The 24,749-nt window shown below is 37.3% G+C and overlaps 1 protein-coding gene across 15 annotated transcripts in view; it reads left to right on the top strand.

The window, feature by feature from the left end:
* TCF12 (transcription factor 12) overlaps positions 1–24,749 on the top strand; it is a 179,900-nt gene that overhangs the window by 84,260 nt on the left and 70,891 nt on the right. For all 15 annotated transcript variants that reach the window (XM_087745128.1, XM_087745129.1, XM_087745125.1 and 12 more), the window contains one exon: positions 20,523–20,587. In XM_087745128.1, the coding sequence (XP_087601254.1) occupies positions 20,523–20,587 (65 nt within the window). The remainder of the gene's footprint in view (positions 1–20,522; positions 20,588–24,749) is intronic.

Raw genomic sequence — 24,749 nt, 5'->3', positions numbered from 1 at the left:
CCCTCTTGCTTAATGTTTCCAGGTGAGGGTAAGCTTTACTGAGGCTTTCTCATTTTGAATGAGATTCTTTGTCAAACTCCTTCCAGCCCTTTCATTGTGAATGTCGCCAGCTGTTAGTTTTTTGCCTCTTAAGGGATGTCAAGGCTGTAGCGTAGCCATCAGCTTGCCCTGTGTTGCATATGAAGTGTGACTAATATTAGTACTTAATTCATTATATGACATTTTTCATTTCTTTTCAAGAGCTTTCAAAATGAAAGAAGCTGAATTTAATCTAAAAACCTGATCTTAATAAAGAAGATAGTCTGATTTTTAACACTGTAGGTTCCCCAGATACTCAGTAATTAGCATTCTGCAAGTGTCCAGAATAGAACTGGTCGTCAGGCCCTTAATTTAATGATTTATTGATTAATGTTTTTTGTATTCTAGTGAGGGAGAACACTTCCTCATCTGCTGCTGGTCAACATAATTCTGCAAAAGGATGTGAATATTCCTTTGATATTACTCACGTTTGTTCTTTAACCCTTCTGTGCTGCTCTGTCTAACACCACCAACTCTGCCACCTTTCTACGGTGTGGAGTTTTTGGATTCAGGACTCGGATTTGGCCCTGTGAAAAGGCGAATCCTACCAAGACACTCAACTGAGAGCAAAATGCAAATGCTTTTGTGCATTTCTCTGCGATCTTTGAGATAGGGAAGGGAGGAGGCCAAGCAAAGAAGATAAAAGGGCCTGCAGCAATACAAATCACCAAATGATCTGGATTCTAACTATAAAAAAATGTGCCTTCTGCTTCTGACATGATTTTTTTTTCCCCTCTTTGTGTTAATGATTTAAAGTATGCTGTAGTCCCGTTGTGTAGCCCCCTGGATGGGGAAGGAGGAATTGCCATTGACCTAAAGCAACACGTAGTGCTGTAGAGGGCAACCTAACAACTTTATTCTTATCATGCCTACTATACTTATTTCTCCAAGTAGTTCTCAGCAATTTATGTCCGAAAGCAAAGCTGAGGTGGTTCAGTAGATGCTAGACTTGCCTGATTTAACTGTATAATTCAGAGGTGTCTGCTCTTCGTATAATCAATTTAAGAAAAACAAAAGTAAAACGAAGCTCTCTGCTTAGGTACCAAATGGTAGAGTCCTACCTACCTGGGCACTTCCAGCATTCTAAATGTGAAAAGTGCGTATTAATAGTTTGTTTAGTCTTTTATGTTTCAATTGCAACTCATTTGACTTCTAGCCCCAAGGCATAATATAATTTCAAGAGAAGATGCACTCCTTGTCACATTTGTTTCCTGAGTATCTTCTTAACCGTGCAAATACTTAACAGTATAGTGTGATAAGCTCTGGCCAAAATGTCGCCATATCCTTATGTCCGTAATGTTTATTATTACCCTAAGTTGTCAATAACACAAACATAAATTAACAGCCGTAATTGGCCTTTTTTGCAAACTGTAGTCAAAAGCAGCTAGGGCTCTGATTCAAGTCTTGCTGTGGTGTGATCACGTCACATTGTGTAATTTTTTTATCTGCTTGTTTTAAAACTAATCTGTGATACTTGCTTTAAAAGAAATAAAATAATTTCACAGAGACCATTGGCAAGCATGTAGATAATTTTTTTATAGTTTTAACTTTTGGGGTTTTTTTGTTACCGGTGGTCCTGTTTGTTTCGGAATTTTGTCTAATATATCACTGAGTACAGAAGTACATTCTTCCATTGATTTTCATCCCGCTTTGTCCTTTATCTCTGCTTGCTTGCTATTGTTCAAGGGTTGCTTTGTGAAAGGTGCGAGCGTCGTGCACAGTTTATTTTGGCAAAATGAATAATGTTGCCATTGATCTGGGTCTGAGCCGACTGTCCTTCCTGGGGCCAAAGTTCTTAGCTTCAGGTTGTTTCCTTCTTGCAGGCTCTGCTCAGATTGCAGCGTGGAGCCGGTGGTTCAGCTCTACCCGGCACTCTATTAATATGCACAACATGACCGGTTTCGGGGGAAGGTTATTAGAATGCTGGTTTGTATCCTCCAGTGAATGAAATGATGTGTGATTATGAAGTCATCAGGCATGGACCAGTAAGGCTCGAGAGAGCCTCCCCCCCAGGTCCTGGGGGTGCCATTGATTGGTGACCATGTGTTTGTGCCCGATAGACTGTGAAATGGTGTGTTGCTACACGGCTGTGTTGCACCTGCGCCCCACCGAGGTGATTGATTGGTTTGGTCATGTGGAATGTTCCCATCTGGTCTGCAGTAATGTGTTTTTTTTTTTTTTTTTTTTTGCTGGGTTTTTTTTTTCCTTCCTTCCTCTTCTCTCCCGTTTCCCCTTCATCTGCAAATAGAGAGAGCGCTGGCTGGGTAGTTAGAGCAGGCAGTTGCAAAAGGCAGCGCGAGTCTTTGCCTGGAGAACAAAGTGGGGCTGCTGCAAGTGCAGCAAGCGCTGTTTTCATTTCTGCTAAAAGATCAGATAGTCTGCGGTGTGCTCATGAGCAGCTTTGGGACATCTATAATTTTTTGAAAAAACTGGGGAAGGGACGGGATACGACAACCAAACCCCAAAACCTACGTGTTACTCTGCAGATTTCTTACTGTTTTTACAAAAGCGCTCCGCTATTGTAATTAGATTACCCAAGTAGCAGTGCATGTGGAAGATCTTATTTAACCTCAGAAAAGTAGTAGTTTATTTATTGAAAACTACTGATGTTGCACTTTAAATGCCAAGAAATTATTTTAGTTCCTTTTAAAAAAATTCTATAGTTACATTGGGCGGTCTTGTTTGATATTTCTTAATCTCACTCCTTTTTCATAATTGATCTATTCATTCCACTTAATGACTAATTACATATCAGAGCACATCATCAGCAGCATTCATCATTGTAGAATGTAATAATCAATGACATTTCAACAAAGGAAAAAATAAATATGCAAATAAGGACTCATTAACATTTGCATGAGCTGTTTGAATAATCACGTTGCTGACAAGGCTGTAATTAACAGAAATTGATGCTGAGTTCAGTATTTGATAGTGTGTTTTCTCAGCGTTTTATTGTTGTCACTGCGGGGGCTGGAATGAAGTTCTGCTCTACTTGTACCTTGACTTAGGCTTGATGTGATGGGTTGTGCCAGGTAGCAGAGGCTTCTGGGAGTCCTTAATTCATCTGTGACCTACACTTAATGCATAGAAAGATATTTTACTTAAATTACCATATTGTTAATGAAGGACTGTTAAATTCTTGGTAATTATACAACAACTGAAGGCAAACCTTCTCTCCAAAGTCAGGAAAACTAAAAATGATTCAATTTTTTTTTCTTTTTTTAATTGAGAATCTTCTACATGAGTCAGGCACTTTGAAACTATAGGATTTCTTATTTGCATTGAAAATGAGGTATTGATGTAGGGGTTTTTGGTGGGTTTTTTTTGTTTCTTGTTAATCTGGCACAGTATATCAGTGTCAGGAGGCTTGAGCCTTATTGTAATTGAAAATCACTTGCTAAGGAAAATGTTGTGTAATTATGAAATGTACAGTCTCTCTCTCTGTCTCCCCCCCTCCCTTTTTATTATTGCAACTTTACTCCCCCCTCCCTCTTCCCCCCCCCCCCCTTCCTCTTTTTGTCATGGATATGAACTGAAATGCACAAAACACAATAAAGCTGTTTATGTCAGTTTTTTTTGGATGACTGTAAGTGCTGATTATAACAAGTTTAAGGAATTTCCTTTGTTGAGTGTGTACCCACGCCATATGGCTCAACATGGAACATTAACTTGACAGGGATAATGGATTGTGGTATATGGAGACAATTTTGCCTGCAGCTTCACTATAACTCATTCTGGTTGGGGATCACAAGTTTATAATATAGGATGCAGCAAACATCCAGATGGATTTACTTTACATAAAAGAGTTGCATTTCTTTTTATTTCCTGCCTGTAATTGGAAAAAAAAAAAAAGACTTAAAAAAAGAATTAAAAAGTAGTAAACAAAGAATGGGTCTTATTCAAAGAAGAAAAATCTCAGTGAAACTGTGTATATATGTGGCTGAACTGTTTTGGATACATGGAAATATAGGTGAAGCGTTGTTACTTATACGCATACACACACATGGAAGATTTTTCAAATAGTGTCTCAAGTGGTTTTACTTTTCAACATATTTCAGTATAGCTCCAGTTCTAGAAATACATAATGTTCTAGGATAGTGTGGAAAAAGCTATTTGAAACAAGTCTCTGATTTTTACTTAATTATAATGACTTTTTTTAATCATAAGCAAAATGACCACTTAATTAGCATTCTGATACTTTGGTAATGCTCTGATGGTACCCTGTTTTCTTCTGGGGAAAAAAGTAGTCCATGTAAGCTTTTTGTAAGGTAAGGAAGTAAAATACTGCTGAAATAGTTTAATATGTTTACTTCAGTGGTTGTCTGATATAATGGGAGGTGTCCAAATGTCTTAGAGTGTAACAAAAGTTAGTATAAATCTAATGCGTCCTACTGAATGATCTGCGTGCCCAAGGTAAGTCCTAATTTTACAAATACTTCTACATCTAAGAGACTTTAAGCACGCGTAATCCCGTTAAGCACATATGTAGCTGTTTGAAGGATCAGGGCCATAAATCCATATTTAGGATTTCAAATAGAGCTACGTGAGATGGCTTCAGCATTCCTGTGCACTTGTGATTGAGTTATATTCCAAATAAAATTGGGTGCTTATCTGAAAAGCGGACATCTTTTAGATATCAGTTTTGGAGATTCTTTTAAAACACTAGTTTTTTGAGACTCTGGAAATCTTGACCTTCCTTAGCCAAAATAGCTGCCGTAATTTTTTTTTTCTTTGAACCGTTATCACATGGATATGAATTTTGTTAATTTTTTTAATTAGCTCTTGAAGTAAGTACCTGAGCAGATGGAGAAGATATGGTTCATGGTTGGGGAAGAGGGATACTGGTTGTGATTATAATAGATACTGTTTGTCTGTCCAGTCTCCCTCCCTCATTGCTGACTTCATGGGTTGACATCCCAATTTAGCATCTCTAATCATTGTCCAAAGTTTCAGAAAGTAAACAGCTAGAAAGAATCTGCTTTTGAGAAGGGGGCAGTAAAAAGGATCACTAACTATTGCCCTATGAAGAATCTGCGTTAGCTTAAGATATGGGGTTTCTTTCATGTTTTCATGCTGCAAATTATACTTTAAAAAGCTTCTCTGGGTTCATTCATCTTCCCCCTGCATACCAGGCTGTATGTGTGATAATCACAGCCAGGCGGGAATTTACTATGGACTGAAGGACGTTATTGCTTGTGTTCCTGCTATGAAGTCCCCTAGTTGCTACTGCCACTGCAGTTGCAAAAAGACAGTCTCAGGAAAACACATGATGTATCTTTAATGTTTCTAGTAAAACCTGCTCTGTATTTGAAGTAGGGGAAGAACAACATCATATCTAGTATGCCAGTCAGCTGGTGGATCTCTCTAATTTATTATCCACTGTTTGGGAAATACTAGGATAGGGAAGTGTCCACCAGTGTTGCAATAAACTTGAAGAATTTAAATCTGTAGATAAGAAAATTCTTTCCAGGAACTGTAAGGGGAGTTGACTATTTCTACCAGCTTCTGGACTTCTTGTCTCCTTTTGGCTTCAGAAGGAAAATAAGAGTCAAAACCTCAGCAAACGCTTAAAAAAATTAAATTTTGAAGGTAGCATTTGTGTCCTGTATCAGCATTTACTGACCCGCCAAGGAACTTCTGCAGGACTGTATTTGCAAAATAACATGAATGTTCTCCCTAGGTTACAGCGATGACGACCTGCAACACAGATTACCCTCCAGTTTATAGCGTTCTGTGAATGTGTAAATGCTGCGTTGGCAATAAGAAAGCTTCTTTTTGTGTGCGTGTGTGGGTTTTATTCAGCTCCTAGAAAAGCTACAAAAGCAGGCTTCACTTTTTTCTGATCTTGTAATCTGTAGTGGCCTGTGGGGAACGCACTGATGATCCAGTCTTGTTAATGGCTTAGTGTAAGGATGTTATAAAAGTCCAGTAGGTTGTCAGTAGAAAGGCCATCAATAGAAATTTATTAAGAGTAATGCTTGAAAGCGAATTCCACTGGCCTCTGAGAGTAAGCTGCTGTAACACTCTTTGATCCGAAGGGTCTGCTGAATCTCAAATTGAAGTCAGTGGTTTGGGTGTAAAAAGCAATGAATTTTTTATTTTTGTTTTGCAAATGATGTATTAATAAATATTGCTGTAGTCTTTGGATTACTGTTTTTCTTTATTGAGCTGTATTTTAAAGGAACTTGGCTGGAAGGGGAGTCTTGTTCCATTTCGGTGTAAGGAAATGCCTTTAGGTTATATTTCCAATCTGATTATTTTTGTAACGATGTAGACGTTTCGTACAACACCACAGATACGTTGGATTGCTATACATGTGGGTAGCTCAATCTTCAGCGTGATTAGAGTACATCAAAACAGGAGGGGGAGCTCTCAGCACAGCAGCAGCTGGGCAGAGTGGGGAGCAGCGCGGTGCGCCGTAACAGCAGAGGCAGGAGAGGCTGCAATAGCTGCAGAGTGAGAGCAGCACCCTGAGAGAGCTGAACATGTGCCACCAACTCCCCTCCATTTCAGACTCTTCCTGGAAAGTTACTTTCATAATATTTCAGTAGTTAAATGTGGATGTTTGCGTCTCCTTTCTTGTCCTTAAACAGGTGCGTGCTGTAAGCCAGGGTGTATTGTTACTGTATTCTATGGCAAAAACAAAAATGGATTTCAGTCTGTATAATTTGAAGAAATTAGTTTCCAGCTTAAAATAGCACTTCCTTTAAGTTGCAAATTTGTTATTATTGACATGTTACATTTTCAATATTTTCAGAAATTTTGACTGAATTTCTTAAAAACTACATTGAGTAGACTGAGATGACACATCCTTCTTTGTCAGATTTCTCTGTAATCAGTCTGTAGTCCACCAGTATTCTCGTAAGTGTATAGTTTGAATTATATGAGCAGTCCCTGCTGAATTTAGTTCATTCATATACTTGTAAGTACATATGTGCTTAGTTGCTTTACTGAATTGGTGCCTAAAAATGCTTCTAATAAATGCGGAGTACTGTTTAGGTCCTGTTTTCAATGTGGCTTTTGGAATCAGACCAATGTGATTAAGTCAAGGTGTAACAGCGGGGTGCTGACCAGTGTGAAAAGGTGACTGACCATGTACTTAAACTGAATCTCAAACAGATGAAAAGCTAGCTAATATGGGGCAGGATTAAATTATTAGCTAATAGAAGTCTTGTATCTTCCCCTGAAGCAGAAGACTGTTTCTCGTGATACCTTTCGTTCTAAAGAGAGGTGTGTGCTTTAATGCCCCTTTTGGGGAGAGAAGCAGCACTGAAAGCTGAGTGCTGTTCCTTGTCTCTGAATTGCCGTGTGACTTTCCCCATTTACCAGTTTTAAAATGGTCCCCATAATATTTTTCTTCAGCAACTCACTTGAAGCACGTGAGTTGGAATTGTAACAAGGAGCAAAGTTTGAAATCCTTTGGCCAAAAATTTCTTCACAACTGTGGGAGCAAATGCTACTGTTACTGAAGTCTTGTTTTATGCAGTAATTTGGAAGACTTTGCATTAGTATCGTTACTTGCAGAATTGAATAACTTTTCATTTCGAGACAGAACACCAGCAGGGTTTGAAATGTTTGAGTTTGGCAAGAAAGGGCTTGTCTGTAAAACAATGAAATTGCGTTGGGGAAATACAGTGCCTCTGTTCAACTGAGGCAGGCTGAGGTACACTGCGAGCTGTTGTGAGCTGCAGCTGCATTTACCATCAAACACCGAGTTGGTGCGGATGAATGTTTTGTTTTTAGTGTCATGGAAACTGTGAGCCAAAGAATGGATATTCTATTCATCTGGGAAAATAGTAGTTCACTGCATAAAACATCAGTTGCTTCCAAAGCCGTTCTTAAAATAGACTTTGTGAATATAACCCTAAAAGTAAAAGTGCAACAATTTAAATCACCTCAGTACTACTTTGTTTTTCTGTTAGAATATATGTGTGAATTAAATTAACATAGAAGTAGTGGGAGTTTTAAGATACAACTGTAGCATGGAACTCCTACAATGATTCGATGTTTTACTTTACTGTGCAATTTTTAATCTAAAAATGGAGAGGTCCAGACATTTCAATAGCTCACTTAATCCTTTTGATTACCTTTCTTCAAATGGTTTACTCAAAGCAGAATAGTTTTGGTCATCATTCAGTATCATTTACTGTTTCATACAGCATAGCGAAAATCATAAAACTTAACTGCAGAGACCAGGTATCCAAGAGAGTGCTCTCACAGGAAGAGAAGGAAAGACGGTATGGAATAAGTAGCGTGTGGGGTTTTTTTTTAAATGCGTGAATATTTTTGCAGAATCAGTATGTAAAGAATAATTAATTAAGGGAGTTAATTCAGTTGAATTGGAAAGCTTAAATTTGTTTGTTTTGCTTAAATTTTGGTGTTGGGGGAAAAAATGAGATCTGAGTGGAAGAGGTAAAGGGAAACCACTACAGAAATAGATATATAAAGGCATTGCCCTGCTGTGGAAAAAAAGGAAGCTGAGAAAAGAAATTGGAGGAGCAGAAGTGATTTGACCTGAGTGATAGGAAGTTGGAGGGAAAATTGCCAGTTGCGGGATTTCGGAATCCAGGATTCTGGAATGGATGTCATACCAATTAAAAGAAGGGATGCATTGTTGTGAGGCCTCCTTCAGTGTCCAGTGAAAGCAGTCAGAATCTTCCTGTTGATTGTATTGCTCTCTAGCTTAGTGTTGGTTGGGTTTTGTTTGTTTGTGGCTGTTTGTTTGTTTGTTTATTTTAATTGGGGAATCCAAAATTGGATGCGTTATTTTAGATACGGTGTAGCGAGTGCTGGGTAGAGGTGGATTATCACTCCCCTCTACCTGCTGTCTCCTATGCAGCTTGCCTTTCAAGACCTTCTCCGCAGACCTGGTCCCCAACCTGCAGCTGCTGCAAGGGTTTAGTCTATCCCAGGTGCAGGACTTTACATTTGTTATGATTGAATTTTATGAAGGTCCTGTTGGCCCCATCCTCTAGATTGTCTACATTCCTCTGAATGGTGTTCCTGCCTCCAAGCGTACTAACTGCATTTCCCAAATTGGTGTCTTTTGCAAACTTTTTTAGGGTGCGCCCTGTCTTCTCCTCCAGGCTACTGATAAAGCAGGAGAGGTTCCATATACACTGTATAGTTGGTAATGACAAAATTATAGATGCAGGGAGATTGATAAAAACATAAATTTAGGTTGAAAAGCAACTGCATGAGAAGTAAAAGAGGTGCTTGAGATGCTGAGACTTAGATGAGTAACTCAAGAGAGCAGGATCAAGAAAAGCCTTTTTTTATAAGTGTTAATGACTTTAATATCAAGGAGTAATGTGTAGTTGAGAGCTTACAGCAGAGATAAGGGCTAGATACGAAATGGGAAATTGTCTTTGAAATTAATCCTAGTTTGTGTGTAAAAGGCTTCTATAATAACGTGCAAACTCCACAGTTCCCATTCTGTAGTGCAGGGAATTGAAACACAAGCAGATAAAAAACATAGGTATATAGATATTATCTACTAAATAGATAAAAAGATACAAAACCCACGTGGTTTTTACTTTCACTCTTTAATATCATTTAGGCTTAGAAGGAAGATTTTCACTTTGCAGCACTTTCAGGTACCATAACCACATATTCTTAACCCCAGGGTAGACATTTGGGCTTTCCTATTCAACGCCTGGGGAGATTCCCTGTGGGATTTGCAAAGGTCAGTGCACCTCTTGCAGAGCTGCTGAGGCTGGCCAACAGGAAAGGTTAGGATGATGGTGGACCACGGAAAGTTTCCATAGCCGCCACCCTGTTCCTCAGGATAAATCTAGTTAAAGAACAGGAGGCTGCGGGGCCTTGTCTCAATCCTGCAGGCATCTTTTTGCACTTGGCTGAATAAAAAGGCTGCTTGCTTCCTTACGTGTAGTTCAGAGTGCTCCAGATCAGTGACCCATCTTCAGTTGTTTCAATCTGTCAACAAGCTCTGAATTTCCAGTAACACATTTAGATTGTCAATTGATGATTTAAAAGGAAAAAAAAAAAAAAAAAAAAGACTAAATCTAGGGGCAAGGTTTGAGTCACGTTGATGTGACTGAAAAATATGCAGTGATGATCCTCTGTTTACAGTTGCATTTTAAAACTTTGTCTGCTGCCTGGCTTTTACTCCCTTAATGCATTATTATTTTAAAAGAGTAATTAGATTATTCCTTTAAATTATTCTTTTAAAAGTCATCCAGTTTTTTTGTCAAAATATTTTATCGTATCAAGGCATCTAGCTTACAAAAATCAGCTACATTGACAGTGTACTCTGCCAACTTACAGTATAAAAAGACACCTTTCCCACAAATTGAGGTTGACTAGCATTATCATTAACCCACCTAATCCTTTATTGATAAAATTCTATTTTGGTGATTTCATTATTTATGATTCGCTATCAGATGAATAAATTATTTGGGTAATCCTATTTGCTTATTTTAAATATTGTACAAAATGAACTTTCTTCCAGAGATCTTGCACTTCCTAAGTATTGTAAGACTAAGTAAAAACCAGTGTTAATATTTGAGAGAACTCCTTCGTTTATATATATTAAAATTTTTTTTTTTAAAATCCTTTTGGAGTCAGGTTATCTAGACCTGCTGATATAAAAGCACAGAATGTTAGCAATTGCTTCTACATCTTCCTCACTGCTGAAATAGAAAATATTTCATCATTCTTATTCACGTTATCATTTCTATAAAATAATTACCAATATTGCCATGAGTATTCCTTTTGTTCTTAACATGCTGAGGAAAAGCGTTTTCCTTATCTACTTTAGGTCATTTAAAGCAGCATGGTGATACATCTGGAAAGCGTGGGTAGCCAAGCAGATAGGTAGTATTTATTGATATATGAAGTTTTATTCTTTAGCTCATTGAACAGCACACCATGCTCCTTGGTGTTCTTAAATTCGAGACTTATGTTCACCTTGACTATGTCTGGACCTGGGATATTATTATTAATATTTCTTCAGTCACGTTCCCATGACTATTACAATCTCTTACGCAGTCTTTTTTTTCCTTTCTGTATCAAGAATGTCACTTCTCTCACCTCCCAAAATAAACAGTGAACACGTTTTCCTTTGTAACTGGGTTTGGGTTTTTTGTTTGGTTTTTTTTTTGTTTGTTTGGGGTTTTTTTTTGGATATGACTTAAACAGTATTCATCCTTCAGGTGCCTTGGCAGTAAGGTATCAGGATTTTCATAAATATATGGAGACATGGGGTGCCTACAGATGAGGGGATGGTTTAGAGAGATCTATATTTTTTGGATGTTTTTTAGTAGATAGTTAAAAGTTCATTCCTTGTGTAGCTCCAATACCAGTTTGCCTTTCTGCAACGCAGTGATGTTCTCTTGTGCAGTTATCTTCAATGTTTTGGGGCTTGGTAGGATTGCTTTCAATTTCTGGACAAAGTCCCTTACTGTAAATACTGGTTTTGTACTGAAATAAGAGCACGTATTTTAAGCTCTTATCATTTTAGGTGCTTTGTATTAATTTAGACTATCTAACTATTCTTTATGGGTTTTTTGTTTCACCTTCTTTTGTCTCAGTGTGCTTGCATATAGTGCATGTGAACAGTTAGGAGTTTTCAGCCCCCAAGCAGGAGATGGCTCCTTTCAGGCACTGTCTTGTGAGGATTTCCCCTCCTGTTTTAACAGATAATTTGGTTACTCTGTGGTCCCTGCAGAAATTGTTCCTTTGAAGCAGTAATACTGGGAAAACACTTAACATGTTGTTTTGTTTTCTTCTGAAATCCCTTTTAGCATCTGATGGGTGTTTTGAGTTTGATTTTCTTTATTTTGGTGTGGGTGTTTTAGGTTTTTGGTGTTTGTTTGTGGTGGTGGTGTTTGTTGGTTTTTTTTGTGTGTGGGTGGGTTTTCTGTTGGTTTTTTTCTGTTGTTTTGGTTTTGTTTTTGTTTTCCCCCCAGTCAAACAGCTACTGCTGGTCTGGAGACCACAGTTTGGGAATACCTGATTTACAAACTTCTATCTCTGTGCGATTGGCATGGCTGTATTGCCTGTGAAGGGTGAAGCTTGAATAAGTTATGCAAGTCATCCAAATAAGAACTGTCAAAACTTTTGTACAACAGAGTACTATTGTATGCATTTGCCAGTTGCCTTATGGAAGATGGTTATAAATGCTTGTCATGTTTGCACCTGTGTTTATACAGAGAATGGGCAAGAGGGGAAACGTTGACAAAGCTGGCTTTTCAAGTTTAATGAGAATTAATAGATCTTGGATGGTGAGAGGAGCTGTAGATATCTACAGAAGTAACTATTTTTAAATTTTTATATAATTTTATATATATATGTCTAACTTAGCAATTTGTAGTCAGTAGTGTCACCAAGATAATCTTTTAATCGGAAACAGGTGTAGCATTTTGTTGTAAAGTGTGGATTCTCTGTTCATTTCCAATTATAAAATCCTCTTGACTTTAGACTTAAGAATGTACTTGATGTTCAAAGTCCCTGATAAAAGCTGAGTAATTTTTGTCCTTAGATCTGGGACAGATTCCACACCAGGAGAGCAAGGGATGCTTTTCAAGTTAGTTGTAAGTAGCAACTTTGTTAGTTGCTTGAAAATGTTAACTAAATCCCTTGGGGATGAGATGAAGAAGATGGCAAAGGGAGAAATATTTTGAAGACACTTGGATACTCTAGAAATAAGTGGGGTAGATAGGTGAGGTGGGTAAGTGCCTGTGATAAAATGCCTTCTTGACACCAGTGTGGAGTGTGTGTATATTCATATGCATACTCAATTTGATGATTGTCTTCTGGATATTGTACATCCCCGATTTTCCTCATTTTTAGTATATTTTTAGTGTAGTAATTTTTAGTGTGTTTCTCCCACTGGATGTTCTGGCTATGCGTAGGGCACATTAATGGGTTAATAGAGGGGTAACATTATTTATGGTAAGGTTAGCCGAGGGTAGACATAGTAGTGGAGAATTGAAACTAAATACACTAAACAGCTATTCAAGAATTATTTGGTTTGCGGATACTTCCCGCGTATGCTTGGGGGAGGAGAAGAAAGTTCTTTCTTCATTTAAGAGGTTTGTACTCCCTCTTTTCCGCTTGCCTTCAGTTACTCATGTGCATCTTCCTGCCAGAGACTTCAGTCCCTTTTAGCCCTGCAAACATCTGATTTGTTACTTAGCACAGTATAAGCCTGGTAAGTGGAGGGACAGGAATAGTACTGAGGAAGGAGCCTTCATGGATCAGCCACTGATGGAATAGAAATGTTCTCAGTTTGACACGAGCATATAAATTACAAGTTCATAGGGTCAATCCAAATATAATGTGGAATTTAGTCCACCCTTACCTCCTGTGTATCTAAAGTACACAAGAGCATTAATAAATTGTTTTTATAGCACAAGATCTGTGCAGCGCTCTGCAAACTGACAAAATATTCCATCTTTTCTTAGTAGTGCTTACAAATCAATGGGATGAAAGCGTCAAAGGCATGTCTTTGGGAAGCAGGTTCTTTAATACCACTTCACACACTGACGTTATTTCTTTTTAAAATATTGTGGTTGTGAGAAATCCACTGACTTCTGTGTTTAACGCCTTGAGTGTATTCTGAGATTTATTGCCTGGTCAGTTCAATCAGTAGAATTCTTATAGCAAAAGACATCTGCAAATGCCCACACAACTATAAGTATAGAAAAGAACTTCTGAGCTTTTCCAATCTTTGGAAAGCACAATGAAAAAATTTTTTTTTCCAGGTGATCTTGTCCAAATGTCAACAAAAGCAATAATTTAGTATTTGCTGTCTAAAGCATTGTTCCTAAATTGCAACAGTTATAATGGGAAATTGATTCCAGGTAATTCCAGCTTCAGAATTTCCACATTTTGAATCATTTAGATATGAAAACCAGTTCTTGCTCCAGATAAGATAAATAAGTAATAGAACTGGATAGCAGAAGTATAATGCTATCTTAAAAATGAGAATTTATGGCATGAGGAATCCTAGGAGATTTCTGGCAGACCTGAGACTGGATAGTTAAATCCCATAAATCTCATTCAAAATCATAATTGTTTACTTCTTGCAGATTATTAGAGTTGTTCTGTAGGATCATGGTCTTTCAAAATTTTGACCAAAGAAAGGAGTAGGGGACAAATCTGTAGTATTAAAACCAAGCTTTGCTAAAACTTTTCTTCTCCCATCTGGAAAAATTTGTTTTAGAAGATGTCACAGTATGGGGGGGGAGGAATCTAAAATAATGTCTTTTTTTTTTTCACTAGTCACAGTCTGTACATACCATTTCCTTATCCATTCTTTAGGAACACATAGGCTAACATTCTTATGATTACCTGTATGGACTGCATTGCTGATCATCACTTGGGCATGGTGTTCCTGCTTAAATATGTTTATGTTTTTATTTCTATTCTGTTACTTTATTACAAAATTTTCCGGTAATGTGATTTTGTTATGTATGAATTACTAATCTTAAGGTTCAAAATTTTTATTAGGAGTTTGCAGACAATTCATATTATGTAGGTTTGACTGCTTTATGAAAAGGGTAAGACAGTGTGGGTGAGTTTGCAAGACTTCAGGCGTTATTGATTGGGAAGTTGCTTGCAGGCAGTAGAAGACTGAGCTAAGATGGAGCGTCTGATGAGATAAAGGCTAGGTTAGGAAAGTGATTACGACTGGGGACCTGCTAATCACTGACCTCTGTAGGGATCCTGTAGTTTATCACTAATCTCACTTGCACGTGGCATTTTCCTGTGTTGCTGCCTCATTGTTCATAGCCGAGTGAGTAATTTGGCTTGGGATGAAGAGGAGGAGGGTGCTGCAAGTCCAGCAGCTGCACTTGTTGGCACTGGCTTGTTAAACATCCTCAGTGTAGCCAGCAGCGTGCTTGGCACACGTTAGCCAATAACACTTAAACAAATTGTTGTGAAGAGAATAGGAGGTCATTTGTTTTAAGCACTTTCTTCAAATTGTGCTGCTTCAGATCTCTGTTTCATTTCCATGAGTTTTGGTCACAAGTATTACAAGGAAAAATGTGTGTAATATTTTTATATGCCTTCACAATTATACACACATGTATTATGTACCTTTAAAATATTAGAGGTAAGATTGTAGGTATAAGACAGATATTAAAACTGTGATAGCCTCTATCAATGAGTAGGCCTATATAGCAGTAGAAGAGGAAGAAATGATTCCGCCGGTGCTGTGGGAAATGTCTAGATGTGTATTAAAACTTTTATGGCTGCATGTGTCATTCGGTCTTGCCCCTAAGAAGAAGGCAGCAGACCAAATCCTAGGAGCAGGACTGGTTTTGTGTTTTAATCAAACGTAAATTTTTTTCACCATACTGAATAATTGCTGAAAAATAATTTTTAACACCAACAAAATTTAAAAAAATAAAGAAGGGACCTGTACTGGAGGCGGCAAGGATGTTATTCTATAAACTTTGCACACTTTCTTTCTACTTTGTGATAAGCTGGAAAGTGATATTAAGAATTGTAGAAAAATGTTTGCTTTGTTGAGTATTTTTCTTGCATCATCCCTATGCACCTGTCAGTAGAGCTTTTGCAGCTCATTCCTTGTTATATTGGATCTGCATATGAAGTTATTTTAATGTATTGATTCTGTGGGTAACAGACACGTACTTTGTTGCTGGATGCTTTGTTACTAGATGTGGAGGGGGAGAAAGCAGTATGAAAATTGATTTCTAGCCAAATCTACCAACACTGTTTAATAACTTTAAAAAAAAAAAAATCCTCAAGGGTATCAACAATGTTTTGTTATAAACTGACTTTTGGGTAGGCTATCTGTTGTGACTGGTTAGCAGTGTTATCAGTGATGAAATTATGATTAGGAACTGTAAAAACATGCTTCAAGATTCACTGAAAGATGATTCTCTGTACAAGTAGGGCAGACATACTTCATGTCTGACAAACAGAGCAGCTGCCAGCTGTGGTCACTTTGGTATTCATACCGGATGATAAACATTGCTTCATTAAAAAATGTTGGTGCTTTCCATATTGCCAACCAAATAAATTCGTAGCAACGCATAGGAAAATCTTTAGTCTGTAAAGGGTTAATTCCATGGGAATTGAAGTAATTTTTTGCAGAGTTATGTTCTGTCATTCTCTCATAAACCAAGCATTATCTAGAAGCAGTGGGAAAAGGCTGTTTTACTACTGGCAGGCATTTATAGCACATTCACTGAAGTAGTCCTCCACTGAGTTAATGTAGTGCTGTTTTCAGCTCACTATCACTTTGCATCTTGCTGTTTCAGTTCATTCTGTGTTAAGAGTATTTAGGCTGCACAGCTGTTATACAGATAGATTTATTATGGAATACAATTCCTTGTGCGGTATTCAAAAGCTATATTAAGTTGTGAGCATATCATATTTAGACAAGCGATTGCAAGAGAAAAATAATTATTTACTAAATGCCTATTAATGTTTGAATTGGTACAGAATTTGTCAAGGTTTTAAGTTCACGAAGTTAGGAAATACTTGTGGTTCAAAATGCTTAGTGGGATTTTCTTGGTTGGGTTTCTTTTAACTCCATAGTCCTTGGGCTTTAAGCCTGTTAGGTAGTGATTAGGCCATTGAAGTTTTTGTTGATGAAAACACATGAAACTTACTTAAAAAAAAAAAACAATGACAAAAAAATCCCAAACAAAAATCAAACTCATTCCAAGTTATTAAAAAATTCAAATGCCTTGTGAGTTGATCTGTGCAGATTTAAAATTTCTGTATATAACTAACTCAATGATTTTTTAAATGTCTGCTGCTTTAGTTTGAATCTGGTTGGAAGACAAAACTCTGGGATATAGAGCCACCGATATGTAACCTGAAGAAAAGTTTACCACAATGCTACTTTGTAAGCAAGGCATAGATTTTTTGCCTCAAAAATAACAGCACATAACTTTTGAAACGTGTGAGTTAGGAGGTAAGTGATAAAGGTGATCAAGGAGCTGATGATTTAGAATAACCTTGCGTAGGAAGCCCTACTGCACAGGTCTGATGGCAAGTGTTGGGGTTGAGAAAACTGGCCAAAGTTGCTTTACATCTCATGAATATTTTGTGAAAATAAAATGGGATCTGAAGAGGAAATAAATTTCATTTGGGCATTGCTTTACCTTCCCAGCTGGTATGTCGGCACGCTACCTTACAGCCATGCTTACACAAACCCGTGCAAATGAAAACATTCAATGAGGATTTTGTCATTTAATAGTGTTTTTACATATTCCTCTCCTTCTTCCAATTAACGTCATGTGCTGTAGTGAGTTTCCTCATGTCCCCTTAATGCTGAGCATTAATGTTTCTGAATTTCCAGCTATAATAAAAAAGATACTGTTGTCATCTTTGTAGTGAGCACTGACTGAGGCAAGACCCTCTTGAGAGAGGGTGGAGATGATACGATCTGCCAGAGGGTATAACATACTCAACAGTGAATCTCGTGGGGTACACCTGCAAGATATTTCAGGACCTGCTTTGGCTTTCAGTGTCGCTGTATTTTTAAAGTTTGCATGCTTATGAACACTGGTACTCCAGTAAGTTTGGTTTTTACGGTAACCTCTACATTTTTAGGCTCTTCTGTCAATCTGTAGAGAATCTGAATAATTACAAAAGGTATTTGATAAGCTAAAAACCACCAAAAGGGATTCTGCTTTCATATATTTGGCTATGTGTTTGAACTTAATTGGATGCCAGAGACTGCCCATGCGTTGATCAGACATTATGTATGGGACCTACCTGTTTGTCAAACCAATGAGGAAGCGTCATCTTCTCAAACTTGACATTACCCACCGTTTAAGTACTTGACTGACTCACTACGTGGAGTAGCTGCTAAGTATTTTCTCTTTCTATTGATCAGTAAACAATACCTGTGACGTTTGCTTACAGGGCTTTAAATAGTGAGAATAGCGTTGTGCCTAGACTAGAGCAGCTGAAGTGTGTTGAAAGGACAACAAGCAATTTGTAGTCAATGCTCCTTCACTTTTCCATAGTGTTGATAGTGGAACCATCCTGTGATGCTGCCAGACAGCACGATGCTGGGAAACCTTTTCGATGTAGTATCAGTGAAGCTTCGGGGGCTGTTGATGGAGTCCTTCCTCTTCTCTCATGAACAGTGCAACAGATGTGCTGTAGCGGTGCCTGGGACAGCTCACCTTCTCCCTCCCGTCCTTCTGCTATGCGAATGTGAAGATTGTGCCGCTAGCACCGTGCTCCAGTCCTGCAGAAGGGGCCATAGGGCGCGGTTCCACAGTACAAGAGAGAGCCAGTGACAGGACTTGAGTGTGGGCTCGACATGCGTTTCTGTAGAGTGTGCCTGTTGATCTTTGTTGTGGCTTAAAAATGTATACCTTTAACATTGTGACACTGTTGCAGGTTTGAGAGTTGTATCTAAGTGCTTGCACGGGGAATGTCTTTGGGAGACTCTCTCTAAAAAAGGCACCATCTTGTACTTGATCCTAGGTCGCTTTCCAAAGCTTAGCCATTTGAACGCAGGTTAAATGTTAATTTGCTCCAGCTCTAATTTTTTATAAATACTTAGGCAGTGCAGCATCAGGCAGTCTTGACTTTTCTCTATCATTTCATAGAACCAAATTTAGTATAGATTGGGCTATACTAGTCAGCTTTTTTTCCTTTAGTATGAACCTGACAAACTTTTTAAGGGATAGCATTTAAACAACATGGTTTTATGTATTCTTATCTAACAATTTCTTGCTCGCTACACAAACCATAATTTAAATAATAATTTTTCTAGCCTCTGTAATTGACTCTTGTACAAATATTTGTTTTAAAGCCTGCCTGGAATACTGCATACTTCAGTCGAAGTTGTTTATCATGTGGTATAAGATCCTCATTTTCTGGAAAGAAAATGCTGAGTCTGGTTTAATATGAACAGTATGATTCATCCTACTTCATATAATTTTGCATGCTAGGTATTTTATTTGCTTGGTGTCTGATAGTTGTTAGAGGCAAATTGCTTCTGCAGAAAAATGTTAACTTTTTTCCTCCCTTTGTTACAGCAGAGCTGCCATTTTTCAAGCAAACTATTGTTGACCAGACTACCTGTAGTTATCAAGACGATAGTCTTGCAAAGATGTTGTTCCAAGACATTCAAACTTCCTCTCTGCTTACACAAGATGCACTTTTAAAATGAACAATAAGCATACTTTAGTTTTTCCTCTTATGAAACAACATTTAGGGATTTTTGGTAGTAAGAGAGAAAATCAGAAAAAGCAAGGGAAGTCCTGTTCTAGCAGTGCAATTGCAATAGCATGGAGCTATTTATCACTGAAATGGGATTGTGTAAGAAAGGCTGCTTTTTCTTCTTAGGAGGACTGGATGACACACGCATTGTTTAGAAAAGGGAATGCCTAGTTGGGTAAGATGACTTTCATTTTCAAATGGATAGGTATCATGGTTTATTAATGCTTACCTTTGGATAAGACTCTGCGTGGTGTTATGGGGTGTTTCTTGGTTCTGTGTCATAATTAGGGCAGGCATGTGCACTTGGTGTTTTCTGTTACACGCGTAGTTGACGACTGATTCTTGACGTTGTTCAGCAGAGACTTCAAGATTTTTTTAAAAAGCGTTGCTGGATAAACTTCTGAGCCCTACTGGAGAACTTTCACACTCAGTTTTGATACACAAGCACGCCAGTTTCGTGGCATAACCAACAAATACAGTAGGAAGCAGTTTTTTTGGAATTAACAAATATATTGGTGATGTCTTGCGACCTCAGATAGCAACATCAGAGGGCAGCCGCTCTGCACAAGGCACTATGTTCAGTAGGTGCTGCCTACAGGCAAATATTGTGTATATGGCAGAAGAGTCGAGTCTGTTTTGCTGTCTTGACCAGTTGTATTGCTTGGGTTTTGTACCCGACTGGAATGTACGTGAAATGAAAGGATTTTTAAGGATTTAAGGGATGAGTGTCAAGAGCTGAATGATTCAGCCATGGTTTAAGTTTGGTGTGGGTTTTCTTGTTGTTCTGAATTGCAGTTTTTGTTCACTTTTCATGTGGTTTTGTTGGTTTTATTTTACTGCTTAGTACATTCATCACCTCAGATGATACCAGCTATGTGTTAGTATCATGTAGGAAGGAGAAATGTCTAAAAGTGTCTCTACCTTTGCTCATTGGTAATGGAAGTGAAGCTGGGCCTTTGCCCCATTTATTTAAACATGCTGATAGGGATATTTTATAACAATAAAAAATTGCAGTAGTTCTTTTTTACTGATCGGGTACATAAGAAATGGAATTAGGTAAGTATGTCATCTATTACAGTAGTGTTTCAGTGTGTTAAATGCAGATGTATAAAAGCCTACTTTTATTCATGCAGCTTAATTTTTGTAAATTTGCTATGATGCTAACAGATTTTCTGAATTGCATATATAAAGGCAACTGATGCAGATACCTAGCAGATTTTAAAAATAACCTAATTTCAAATGTCTTTCTTTTATAGGAAAAACCTCAGATAGAGGTCCATTTCCATTGTACGGTAGAGATACGGGGTTACCAGCCTGTCAAGTAAGTATAGTGATGATTGTAAGCAGATGGAATAATCTGAATTAAAATTCAGTTTAAGTTACTTGAATGTGTCAGTCTACCAAACATAATAAACAAGAATGTGTTCCACAATTTGAAGAATAAATTTTCTGGGTTCTGTGTGGTCATATTGCCTTGTACTTACATACATCCACTTAGAGGAGATAGATACTTTTGCTATGTGCAAGTGGAACTAGTTCTGTAGTTCATGAGAATGAAGTCCTATGTTTTTAGTAAAAGGGAGATTGTTACTAGTCTGATCATACTGAGCAATGTGCTTCAGCTGTGTGTATCACGTCTTTCCTACAGATCATTGCAAAATGAGTTTTCTTACCCTCTGCAGTTATTTGTTCCTCTCTAAGTCTGCAAACAGAATTGCAGACCAGTGCTGATTGCACATCATGATGAGTCTGTAATACTTGGATTTTTCGCGTATAGTTTGTCAAACCCCTCCCAGTAATTGCTGAATATTGTTCATTAGATAACTGTTACTCCTAGTGGAGATCATGTGCAATTTTAAGGAAAAGAGTGTTACTAGGCTTTCAATTTTTAACAATTAGGTTATCCAATGTAGTACTGTATTGTTTTGTGGTTTTGATGATGTGTTTTTTAATTGAGAAAACTTTCTTTTTATGTCTCTAAATCTTCATTTTAGAATGAAGATTTCTTCCATGTTATTTCTAATGAGCCACATTAAGAATACTCTGATCATTGTTTAAAAGTCTGTTTTGAACGTACAGGAAGTTTGAATGTTTAAAAAGTATAATTAGCATTTGATTGCACTCAGTATTTGTTGACAAAGATTTAAATAACTAATATATTATGTTTTTAATTCTAAGAAATTAATTAGTTAGGCTTGTTTTCTCAAAGAGGAATCTTTTTTAATTTTACTGTAAGTAGATTATTTGCTTTGAACTGATGCTTTCAGGAACGTCTTTCTTCTGGAGGATAAAACTTAGCATACGAGTTTGACATCTTGGTTTTGAGTCTCTTAACTAGTAGTTTGGGAAGTGTGAATGGGCAGCACCATGTGGCAATGCAGTCCTAACATCCCTTCCCCTATTAAGAAAGGATCGTTCTCACAGCCTTTACTACTTCTCTGCAACACAGATGTGACGAACAAAGACCCATTTGTAACTGTATGGGTGACCTTTCGGTAACATTCTCAGAAAAAGCAGTATACCTCTTTAAGTTCAAGTTATGGGCTTCACATTATTGCCAGTCTAGACAGTAAAACATTGTATTAGTGTTATTACTGTTGTTCAAATAACTCTGTATGTACTGTATTTAAATATAATAACTTAAATTTGACATTAGTTTGGAAGCAAATTAATTTCTACGTTACTCTTTCATTAAGTTAATGTTCTGTATTGGAAAATGGGTTTATGTTAACTTTGCATAAAATTCTGTTTCGCTTTGTGGTAATGAGTGCAATTTCTGTTGTTTGGCTTCTCACTGAGGAAAACGCTTTTATATCTCCTAATTGTTTATATCTAGTACCATTTAATATTAATTTTTTACATGTAGCTGTTTTAAAGCCAAAATCTTATACATATTTGTTTCTATTAACATAACTTCTAATTCTGTTTATTCCTTTGATATGCTTCCTACTATTTCCTCTCCCACAGTTTCTTCTTTCTTAAACATTTTTAGTATATGTAAAAAAATGTTACTGTAGGTAAATCTGTTTTGTTTTTATGTTCAGCATAATAGAAAATGATCATAGAGTTAACTTTCAATTAAATTTTAATTCAATTTAAATTTATATGATAAGGTACAGTTTGTACTTTAATTTGGTCTTATCAGTTAAATCTGACAGTGTTTGAAATCATTTACTATCTTGGAATGTGGAGGGATTTCTGAATCTTCTTGGGTTTTTTCTATTTTTCATAAATCCATGGCAGTGCCTGAAACACAGCTCTCGTTGTAGCTACAATTTTGAAAGCAGTCATAGAGAAGAAGGTCGAAAGCAATCCTGAGAGGTCATTTTGACAATCCGAATGAAGAATCAGCTGTGTTGTCCCTGACAGATGCTCATATAGTCGGTTCTTAAAAATTTCTAGAGATGGAGGAGACTGCATGACCATGCTGGGTTTTGTTTTCCATTACTTAAATGTACTTACTCTTAAAAAGTTTCCCATATGACTTATGTAAATATTGTAGTTAAAGCATCTAACTCTTGTCTTATGGATAGTGGACATGGAGAAGAATCTATACTCTTTCTTAAGTCTGTAGAGGCTGTAAATACAGTAGATGATTAAGATGATAAGGAGTCCTTAGAAAAGATAAGACCTAAACGGAGTTAATTTTTACATTGGTGTGTATAGTGCAGAATAGAGTGCAGGTATATTTTTAATAGCGGATATGTAAGAGGGTCTATCTCAGATTGAAATATTGGTAGAAAAGCTTATGCTCTGTTCTAGATGTTTTCCAGTAGGTTCACAACCCTAGGGAATTCCAGTGTTTTAAACTACGTAAAGTATCTCATCTAAGGCCTTACCATTATGGCAAAAAGAAATTTCCTGGATCTTTCTGACAATACTGTTAATTTTTTGCCATGTGGTATCTGCTTTTTTCATAACAAATATCCAGTCTTTGATACTTGTTTGACTGGTGATGGTCTAAAATTTCCCAATACCTTCTTATGGTAATGCTGGCCAGCTTGTTATTCCTCAGCCTATATTTTTCAGTTTACAGGTTCCATATGTAAAAATTTATTTACTTCTTAACACATGCTTCTACCTTCTCTAAATTTGTCAGTGCAGTTTTGAATTCCAGGCTTGCACTGCCTTTGTAGATCCTTCAGGGTTATTTGCTCTGTGAATTTAGTAAATGTGGTCTTCATTTTTCATCCAAGTCACTAATTCAGAGGTGGACTGATGCCCAAAACAGATGCCTGCAAAGTCTCAGTTAATGCATTCACCCAGTGCTGATCGTGAACTCCCAGCTACTGTTTTCAAAAAGCTACGCTCTGTATTCAGCAGTAGTTTTAGTTGTCCTGGATTCCTTAGTTCACCTGTGAAACGTGGAAGTAGTAAAAGCCTTATTAAAACACCTCTTATGCTATCTGAGAAGGAAGTGAGATTGGTTTTACATAGTTTATTTCAGCTGAATCCATATCACTTCTTTGTCATCTTCTGGCATTTGTGGTCTAATTCATCCAGTATTCCTCCAAAAATTGAAATTTATATTGTTGAGGAATTACAAGCCACTGCTTTTGTTCCTCCATGAAACAAACCAACCAACCCCATTTTTTTTTTTTTTTTAAATCTCTGTGCTCTCTCTCTCAACCATGAGTTTTCAAAGACAGTGGCTAAGGTTTCTGAAATTGCAAGAATGGCAAGAGCCAGTCGTCTGAGTATCTTGCTGGGTACAGATGAATTGAAAATACCTAACTTCTCCAAATACTCTCTAACCTGTTCTTCTCTTACCAAAGTTCTTTCCGTGTGTCATTGGTGTAAATGGTATTAATAACCTGGTGTGAATGTGTGATGAGTTTTAATTTTTACTTCCTATTACATTTACAGAGGGCTGGAATTAAAATTTTCAAGACCACTGTAAACTGAAATGCTTAAAACTTACTGTCGCTTCTTACCCTTTACTGAAAAGGATCTAAGCAGTGATTTGTATGGACTGTTAGCTACCTACAGGCTTTATATTTAGGCTGTAGGAGTTTAAGTGTGATTGATTTTCAATGTAGCTTAAAAATCTAAACAACTTAAGTAAAATAATGTGATTCAGGTATAACAGTCACAAGAATGTAAATATGGCTAATTTACAAATATTTTACCAAACGAAGTGCGTACTTTCAGCTTTTATTTCCATCAGGTGTTTTAAGCAAGCCAAAAAGGAGCAGCCTAAAGTATAGCACTTCTCACTGGGCCCGTTCATGCAAAAAACAGTGTTGAATAAGGCAGTCGCATTTGTCTTAAGCTGTGCTTTTTATGTGGTTCAGTGTTAATAAGGTTAATGGTGTATGTTTGTGTGCTACATTAAAACCCGTGCTTGTCTAGTGCGTTGCAATCAAGTTCTGAATCCTCTTCCTTTTTTGACTTTATATTTTACTGCATACTCTTTCTTCGTCTGACAGGTCTTTGCTATATTCTGCACCTTTCCAACTCTAACAGCCTTTTTTTTCTCTCCA

This window comes from Nipponia nippon, unplaced genomic scaffold (assembly GCF_047370975.1).
Source record: "Nipponia nippon isolate SJK-2023a ecotype South Korea unplaced genomic scaffold, ASM4737097v1 scaffold_9, whole genome shotgun sequence".
NCBI lineage: Eukaryota > Metazoa > Chordata > Aves > Pelecaniformes > Threskiornithidae > Nipponia > Nipponia nippon.
The sequence above is the reverse complement of the archived record's forward strand: the minus strand, read 5'-3'. Positions and strand labels throughout refer to the sequence as shown.